The sequence below is a fragment of the Meleagris gallopavo genome, chromosome 25 (genome assembly GCF_000146605.3).
Source record: "Meleagris gallopavo isolate NT-WF06-2002-E0010 breed Aviagen turkey brand Nicholas breeding stock chromosome 25, Turkey_5.1, whole genome shotgun sequence".
Lineage (NCBI taxonomy): Eukaryota > Metazoa > Chordata > Aves > Galliformes > Phasianidae > Meleagris > Meleagris gallopavo.
In genome coordinates, this window is record NC_015035.2 from 2,585,129 (window position 1) to 2,594,123 (window position 8,995).

Consider the following 8,995-nt stretch of genomic DNA (forward strand, 5'->3'; position numbering starts at 1 on the left):
GCTCGTCTCGGTGCCGCCATGTGGTCCGTGCTGTGGAGCGCCGTGCGAACCCACGCGCCCTACGTCACCTTCCCCGTGGCCTTCGTGGTGGGTGCCGTTGGATACCACCTGGAGTGGTTCATCCGCGGCCCCAGCCCGCCGCCGGCCGAGGAGGAGGAGAAAAGCATCTCGGAACGGAGGGAGGATCGAAAACTGCAGGAGATTGCGGGCAAGGACCTGACCGAGGTGGTGAGCCTCAAGGAGAAGTTGGAGTTTGCCCCTCGGGCGGTGCTGAACAGGAACCGGCCCGAGAAGAGTTAATGCAGCTGTCGGTTCTGCCAGCGCCGCGCGGCTGAAGCTGAGGACTCCCAGCTGGCCCTGGGCTGTGCACAGCAGCACTGTGCTGGGGCTCCTCTGTCACCTGCACCCCTCCGCCCACACCCCGTCCTGCACCTGGCTGTGCTCGGGCTGTTCTCTGCCTCTGCTGATGCACGTCACCCTCCCTGGGCTCTGCAGAGCGGTCAGGGTTTGCCCACCCCGCGAATGTCTCCAGGACTGTCCTCCACAGCTGATGGGGAATGGGGCAGTGGTTTGGAGATGGAATGTGTGAAACTCACCAGCTCTCAACCCATTTTGGCCCTGGCAGCACGAAACCCTCATGGCTTTAATCACCACACGTGTCGCTTTGTCCCACTGTGGGCATGGAAGCAGAAGAGATCTGCTCTCTGCTGTACATTTGGACCTGAGTGATATGGAGTAGGGTGGGCTGATTGCAGGGCGAGGAGGACCTGCCCTCCTACTTCCATCTCCTCTTGCTCTTTGTGAACCCAGACTGGTTTGCTAGAGACCTCAGCACCTCGCCAACATGTTATCACCATGAGAGCCTGAGTGCAGTGGGGATCCGGAAGCTCTCTTTGCACCATCCTGGGGCTTCGCAGCAGGGAAGTGGACCAGGGAAGGCAGACATCCTGGCCCTGCATCCATTGTGGAGCTCAGAGGTGTAGAGAATGAGAACTCTTGCTTCGTACAGGCACAGCCAGATTAAACTGTGAGTCCTGGGCCTCAGTGTTGTCTTCTGCATTGTCGCCTGTCCAAAACCCTGATTCAGAGCATGTTTCTGCTCCTGGTGTTTTCAAGAAACCCCACTTGGCATGGCTGGGGAGGGGTGATGGTCAGAAGGGTGGAGGAAACACTGAAATGCCAGCCTGTGTTGCTGTGTGCCTCCCTCCCAGCCCCCCCGTGCCACGTCACCACTTCCCCTCAGCGTCCTTATCTAAACCAGAAGGGTGGTGACAACGCTGGGTGGGGGCCCGAGGGACAGGAGCAGGAATGGTTCTGGTGCCGGGGGGGGGGAGCGCTGGGGTACCTGAAACCGGGCCGGGGCCAGCGTTGTCCCCTCGTGCCAAAGGGGGGGACACCCTGTGTTACCAGCACAGTGGGATGAAACTCTGCACAGGATCAGCCCCACTCTGTGCTGTTACTCTGCCTGCAGCATGGGGTTATCTCTCTCTCCCGGCTTGTTTTTCCCTGGTCACGCAGCGAGCCTTCTCACCCTGCCCCAGCCTGGCCTTCCCCTCCCGGGGCCGATAAATCTGTTGTGTCTCATGCAAAGCCCTGATGTCAGCAGCCAGTTCAGCGTTTTGCATTGCTCTGTCCCGCTTCCTTCTGCCCTGCTGACAGCTTTACTGCCTGGGCCATGTTTACCTCCCGACCTGCTCTCCTCGGGCTGGCTCGCTGTCTGCTGGCTGAGCTCTCCACCAGGAACTTACCGTCTGAGGCCGTTTGTGAGAGAACTGAGGCAGGCAGGGCCAGGAGGAGCTGCGTGTGCTGTGTGGTGGCTGTGCTCAGCACTGCCTGGACCTGAAGGTGCAGGAGGACTCTTGTGACGATGCCCCAAGCCCAGTCCTGCTGTCACGCCATGTTCTGGAGTTCAAATGCCTCTCTGTCCCCCTTGCCGAGAGGCCCTTGTACTCGATCTCTGCCTTTCCCAGCCCAGCTGGGAGTGATGCTGGGCTCACTGTTGTGCTCTGGGGTGGGAAAGAACCCTTCACTTCCCCCACCTGGGACCAGCCAGACCCAGCTCGGAAACCTCTTCTGAAATTCCTTTGTTCACCCTGCGACGGAGCGTCTCCCGTGGCTGTTTATAGCCCATTGATCTGCCTGTTCTCAGGCCCTGCAGGGCACAATCGTGCTTTGTTGGGGCTTTGCTGGCCCATTTCCTGCCCCCAAGCCCACACAGCCTCTGCTTGCTGAAACAATGTGTGGGGAAGGATGGGCCACGAGCAGCCCATGTGTGGGTACCATGAGCCCCATAGTGCATCCCCAACCTCTGCAGCCATCTATGCCTGCTACCTGACCAGTGCTTCCACATTTCCACCTGGTTTCTGCACCAGCAGACCATTAGGGATGAGCCATGGGCTCCCCAAGGCATTGGGGCTTTCCGCAGACCGGTTACAAATGGGGGAAAGTGCCACAATTCTCCTAAACCCTTGGTGCTGCAAACCCACCCTTCCTCCCATTGAATCTCAACAATGTGCTGCCTGGGAAGCACTCTCTGGACAAGAATAGGGACCGGCGAGAACTCAGAGCTGGGAAAAACAGCCATGATGTCTCACTAGGAGCAAGAGGAAGCATCGCTGAATGCACCATTATGGTAAAAACTGGCTTCCAGCTCTCGTGCACCACCCCTCATGGGCAAGACATTGCTGTGGTCCAGCACAGGGGCTGCTCTTTGTGGGAGGATGCTCTCCTTCATCAGCACAGGACCCATCTGGCTTTGAGGAAGCCCATGTGGCAATGGGCTGTGCTCTGAGCAGGGATCAAATCCAGCACTGCCAAAATGTCACCGTGCTTGGAGTGTGCACTGTGCACAGTGCCGTGCAGCCAGGGCTCAGCTCCTGTGTCTGCTGGTGTTCCACAGGCATTTCTTTCCTTCTTTCAGAACAAAGGACTCCAGACTGAGCGCTCAGGGTCTGCAGCAGCCACCATCCATGGTCTGGTGTCCAGCTCAGAGGCCAGAATGGCACTGGAGCCACTGGCAGTACTGGGACTCTGTCCCTGCCAGACCCGTGGTTGTTTCCTCCCCACCAGCTCCAGGGGCAGCTGTGCTCCATGCAGAGCCATGCTCTGGCTGTGGCTGTGTTTGCTGCTGGGGGTCCCTCACAGGTGCGAGGAACAGATTTTGGTTTCCGGAGGCAGGATGCAGGGATGGAGCCAGCCTGCTCTGCTGCCCTCCCTACTCTGCTTCCCAGCTCACACTGCTGGGGGGAAACGGAGACCCCAGAGCCCCCCCAGCTGCTCGGCACAGCTCAGCACACCTGGGCAGCTGCAGAGGATGTCCGGTGAGCTCAGTGTGGGGACATGCCAGCTGTAGGTCTGGGACTCTGTGACCATGTGGTGGCACCAGGCCTGCTTGGAGCAGCGGCAGCCATGAGTGAGCGACATGGCTCTGCAGAGCAGTGCAGGGACCCATGGGGACTCCCATTCACATTTCCTGTCCTGGGGCAGCACTGTCACCCCAGGGCACTCGGGACGTGCCGACAGCCCCGAGATGCAGAGGTGTGCTCACCCCAGAGGTGCTGGCTAACGAATGGTTTGTGTTCCCCAGTGTGTCCCCGCATTCCTTGGGGACCTCTGCTCCCTGCCCTGGTGAACCCAGGCTGTTTTCCCAGGCTCCCATCTTGTCCTTTCCCAGTGTCTCAGTCCCTCTGCAGGACCCACGGTCCCACAGCGTAGCCACATTGCTGCTGCCGGCTCCAGCAAAAGCCCTGCAGCGCCTTTAGAGAAGAGCAGCTCAACTTTAAACAAGATCCAAGGCGTGGGACAGCAACAGGGGACACATCCCGCTCAGTGTCACCTCTTCATGCAACCCCATCCTGGGGTGGGCATGGGGGTGCGGGTGCTGCTGCAGCTCCACTGCCTGAACACGAGGAAGCGGCTGGAGGAGAGCGACAATGTCAGGATGCGGGAAGTCGTCGAGGCTATTGAGCGCGTTTCCTCCTGCCTATGGTTCTCACGCGTGTCTCAGGGGCCACATTGTCTGCTGTGCCCACGCGTGGAGGCTTAAATATAACCCTGCAGGGAGCTGCGTGGGGTTGGCTTTTCCTCCTTAGGCACTGGGCTGATAGAGGCAGGGTTGTGCCACGGTTGGTGATGCCATCATGGTAGTGCTGGGGCTCAGAGATGCATCATTGCTGTGGTCCCAGCTGGCATCGCCCTGCCCAGCCTCTGCCTTTCCTCCCTTCTCAGCTGCAGTTTTGCTCCCGCTGCCGCCGCCGCTCTTCCTGCGAGCGAGTCGGATTTAGCAGCTTGCTCTTTTCTCTGCGCTGGGAAAGCTTAAAAATAAACTCCTTGGTGCTTGGCCAGCTCCTTGGACAGAGCCTTGCGGTGAGATGAGCTGCAGCAGTCCGTGTGCTGCTCCTGTGTCCAGCCTGGGCTGTACTGTGCAGAAGAACCCAGTGCAGGCTGGTGCTAACTGGTGGCCCTGGGACAGTGGTTGGTGTTTGGGCAATGGCTCCAGAAGGAACTGGCATCCTGGGCAATGTGTGGCCCCTGTAGGATCAGCTGAGCACCCCCAAATCCTTCCAGGGCCAGAGTAGATACCCAAAAGCTGTGCCCAAAGGACACCTCTGCCTGGGATCCCTGAGCTCCACATTGTTTGGGTGCACATCCATCTGCCAGTGCTCCTCCCTCCCCATTTCTTTCACACCTTGAAGACATCACATCGCTCTCTTGGCACTCACTTTCTTCCAGGAGCTATGGGTGTAGGAACAGCAGCAAGTTGTTGTTTGCACTCCATTAAAGAAAATGTGCACACGGGGCTCATGATGAGTTTATTGTAGGGGCTGCACCCTTGAAAAAACCTCCAGCCTTGGACAGAGAGAAACCCCATAGGCTCTGAGGTGGGGCTTCCCCATCCCAGGGGAGGCAGTGGAGGGCAGCGCCCAGAAAAGTGCCCATCCTGGGGTGCCCACAGGGAGCTGCAGGACTCAGCACCACGGCACAGGGCCGAGCTTTGGGACAGCAAGTGCTGTTCCCAGAAGGGGACCGGAGGGGGCTGTTTATTCAGGAGGCAACACAGAGGTGTGAGAAAGACCGTGAATGCCTGTCCCGCTGCTATCTGTCCAAAAGGGCTCCTACGGGCCAGCCAGCACTCTTATCAGCTGCAAACTTTTATTTGTCTTATGGCTGCCCGCCCGCCTTCAGGGGGTCCCACGCCTGCCCCATCCCCGCTGCCGCGGTGCAGGTGAGCTCTGGCTGTTGTTGTTGGCGCGTGCCGATGAAGGTCCCGGCGGCACGGGGTCACAGCAGCCACCACTGTCACAACACGGGGACAATAGCGGTGTGTGGGGCCGTGTTGTTGCAGCACGTGGGGTCGGGCACGCGTGGCCCCGCTGGCTCCATCAAGGGAGCTTGCGGCCGTCTTGTTTTCCACCTTGCAGGGAAAAGCGTGACGATCGCCTGGTGCCAACAAAAATATCAGCCTGGGACACGAGGAGAGCAAACGGCGGTGGTAAACACTGTGGGGCTGCGCCATTCCCCTTCCCACTGGCATTTCCTCCCTGCAGAGTACGGGGCCGCCGGGCTCTGCTGGTTCCCGGTGGGAGCCAGCCAAGGGGCACCCCCTGGGAAGGTCCCCGCAGAGGGTCTGTCCTGGTGCCCCACAGCACCCCAGCACGGGGGTTTGGGGATGCTCCAGGCACGTGTTCCCATCCCCGTGGAGGGAGGGAAGCCAGGGAGTGGCTTGGGCACAGCTGTGGCTCTGCACAGTGCCTCCCTCCCTGCTTCCTCTGGCAGTGATATGGCCCCGTATCACCCATATTTCATTGCCTGTGGGGTATTTTTAGCCTGTCCCACCCTCGCTGAAGAGGCCCTCAGCAGAAAGCAGCAGGCTCTGCCCTGGGCTCACGCCGCCAGGGAAACCAAATAGGGCCCCGAGGCACATTGTGCTCCTTTATCTGCAGCTCACTTCCACCTATTATGCAGCAGCTCTGTGGCTTCCACCAGGTTTATCTGCAGCAGAGCTGGGGCAGGCAGATGAGAGGCCCCAGTGATGGGGGCACCCAAAATTCTGCTTTGCATCGCAGTGGCCCCATAATGGGCTCTGCAGAGGCAGCAGGTGGGTTTGCGCTTGCAGTGATGAGCAGCATCACCAGAACTCACACTGTGCCCATGCACACACCTCAGGACACCATAGGACAGCAGCAAAGTGGCACAAATATGCTCTCACCACACTGCACCTTTAACTCATCCAACTTTATTCAATGCAATACAGCGCTCAGTCCGGCAGGGAGGAAAGGGAAACAGAACAGAGGAGCAAAGCCCACACCCTGCGCTCATGCTCTGTAGCTGCACGTGGGCTACGAGCAGCAGATGGAGCAGGTTCCCGCAGCCCCTTCCATCTCACAGCTTTGGTGGGCAGTGGTCCATTCCTCTGCCCCATCACCAGCACTGCAGCCCACAGCAGGAGGTGACTAGTGCAAAGTATTAAAAACAACGGCCCCTCAAACTGGTTACTGCTAGGCTAATTCCTCCCCCAAACCACTGGGCACAAGGGCTGGTGGCCTGGGATGGACACGGCTCCTTGGTCCCCTGCACAACGGCACCTTTAAGGCAGAAAGCTGCGTGCTTGGGTTGGCACGTTAAAAATAACTTAGAGACATCACATGGGAAAGGGTCCAGGGACAGGACAAAGGGGGGGTCCTGGGGCACTTAGGGCGATGGGGACGTGCGGTGTGACAAATGTCCCAGTGCAGGGTTAACCCCACTGTGGTCCACAGGGACGGGGGCAGCTCTGGCAGCAAAGCCCCCGCATGGAGCAGTGCCAGCTGTCTGCTGGGTCACAGGAAAGGGACACAGCCCACAGCCAGGACAAGCGGCTTCCCATGGCTTCACAGTGCTCCCACACTGGCAGTGGGACTTCATCATGTCCCAGGGGCCAGCTGCACGGACAGGACTCCTTGCCACAGCCCTGGGACAGCCCATTCCCAGCCCTGGGGATTTGCTCCCTTTCCCACAGTGATGCCAAGTCCCTCTGCCCTGCACAAACCATCCCAGCAAAGCCCGGAGAAGTTTCCTTCCTTGCAAGGCCCGTGGGGAAAACAGCAGAGAACAGAGGCTGTGCTCAGGGGCTGGTAAGTTTGTGAGCATCAATTCCCAGTAGCAGGCACCACATCCTCGGAGTGGACACAAGGGACAGTCCAGGCACAAAGGGACCAGGGATGGCCCCATCTGGCCCTAGACGTACTGCTTCTTGGATGCAGAGCTGCTGGGCCGGCTGCACAGCTTCTCCTCAGAGACTGGGGCATCTGGAACTCTGGGGGCATAGGGGTCCGAGAGGGGCCTGGTGCTGCTGCCCAATGCCAGGTTCTCCTCGTTGCGGAAGTTGGCCCAGTTCTGCTCACTGGAGAGCTTGTTGTAGGCCTGGTAGGGTGGCGTGTGGCTCTCGGCCATGGGCAGGAAGGGGTAATGCTTGGCCGGGTAGGGGCCCGAGCCCATGTCATCAGCAAAGGCACCCTGGCTCGGGCCAGCCGGCACCGGCACCTTCTTGATGTTGCTGAGCAGGCTCTTGCAACAGAGGTGGAAGAGCTCCAAAAGGTTGAGGATTAAGGAGATGAGGCCCATCACCAGCATGAAGATGATGAAGATGGTCTTCTCGGTGGGGCGGGAGATGAAACAGTCCACCTGGTGTGGGCAGGGGTCCCTCCTGCACACGTAGCGGGGCACCATGGAGAAGCCATACAGGTACCACTGGCCAACGAGGAAGCCTGCCTCAAAGATGCTCTTGCAGATCACGCTGATGATGTACGTCCACATCAGCGCCCCTCGGATCTTGAGCCGCCCATCCTCCGTCATGTAGATCTTGGACATCTTCTTCTCTACAGCTGCCAACGCTTGCTCAATCTTTGGGTCCTTGCTGTGGATAGCCCGGAGCTCATTCTCCTGCTGTTTCAGCTTCTCCTCCTTCCGCGACAGATAGACAACGTGGCCCAGGTAAATGAGGGTCGGGGTGCTTACAAAGAGGAACTGCAGCACCCAGTAGCGGATGTGGGAGATGGGAAAAGCTTTGTCGTAGCAGACGTTGGTGCAGCCCGGCTGCTTGGTGTTGCACACGAAGTCTGACTGCTCGTCCCCCCACACGGACTCACCAGCCAAGCCCAGGATGAGGATACGGAAGATGAAGAGGACGGTGAGCCAGATCTTCCCGATCACAGTCGAGTGCTCCTGGACTTGGTCCAGCAGTTTTTCCAGGAATCCCCAGTCGCCCATCTTCTAGAAGCCTCGTGCCTCTGGCAGCAGAGGGGAATCGAGTCAATCACCCATTCACACACTGTGTCCCCAAGCTTTCTCAGGACACAATCACTCTTTAGAAGGTCCCAGCAAACCCACTGTGAGGGCATGGCTGGCAGCTTGAAGAGGCAGCCTAAACTCACCCCTCCTACAGCCCAGCCCCACCAAAGGGCAGCAAGCAATGTGACAGTGGCACAAAGCCCTGAGTACAGCTGTCACCCCGACACTCAGGCAGTGCTGTCCCCAAACTGAGTGCACAATCAGAGAATCATTCAAGTTGTAAAAGACCACTGAGCTCAGCTAGCCCAACCTGCAATCTACAGCCAGCTCCCTTGCTGTAGGACAATACCACCCCAACCCCAAACTGTTCCCCCCATGCCCTTGTAGCCCCCATCTTAGGGACCCCAAAGCCACTCACTGCACGCAGACCTGGCACTGCTCGTGGGACCCCGGTTGTCCCACTGTCATCCCAGCCAGCCAGCCAGCCTGCCTGCATCCGCCCTCAAAGCACAGCCCTGCAGCCCAGCTGGGAAAGAGGAAGCAACTACAGCCCTGACTCCTAATTAACCTTTGTCAATTAAGCGCAGCTGGACCGTTTAAGGAACACGTCTCCCGGTGGGATGGAGAAGTGCCCCGAAGCAGAAAAGCGGGTGCATGCAGAGAGCAGTGATCCCATCGCGAAGCAGAAAGTGATGCGGTGCCGGGGGGTCCGGGGGGTCTCACTCAC

The 8,995-nt window shown here is 59.0% G+C and overlaps 2 protein-coding genes across 3 annotated transcripts; one reads left to right on the plus strand and one right to left on the minus strand.

Moving 5' to 3' along the window:
- The first annotated feature begins 6 nt into the window (after positions 1 to 6).
- On the plus strand, positions 7 to 532 carry SMIM12 (small integral membrane protein 12). The gene has a single exon (XM_010723323.3). It carries the CDS (start codon positions 19 to 21, stop codon positions 298 to 300), a length of 282 nt encoding a protein of 93 aa, XP_010721625.1. The 5' UTR covers positions 7 to 18; the 3' UTR covers positions 301 to 532.
- A 5,683-nt stretch (positions 533 to 6,215) lies between these two features.
- Positions 6,216 to 8,957, minus strand: GJA4 (gap junction protein alpha 4). 2 transcript variants are annotated; one of them, XM_003212575.4, is made up of 2 exons: positions 8,698 to 8,957; positions 6,216 to 8,267 (listed from the first exon to the last, which is right to left on the minus strand). In XM_003212575.4, exon 2 carries the CDS (start codon positions 8,245 to 8,247, stop codon positions 7,216 to 7,218), a length of 1,032 nt encoding a protein of 343 aa, XP_003212623.1. In that variant the 5' UTR covers positions 8,248 to 8,267; positions 8,698 to 8,957; the 3' UTR covers positions 6,216 to 7,215. The 2 variants fall into 2 exon arrangements, with proteins under 2 accessions (XP_003212623.1, XP_019478342.1); XM_019622797.2 differs by having other exon boundaries at positions 8,687 to 8,957.
- Between the last annotated feature and the right edge of the window lie 38 nt (positions 8,958 to 8,995).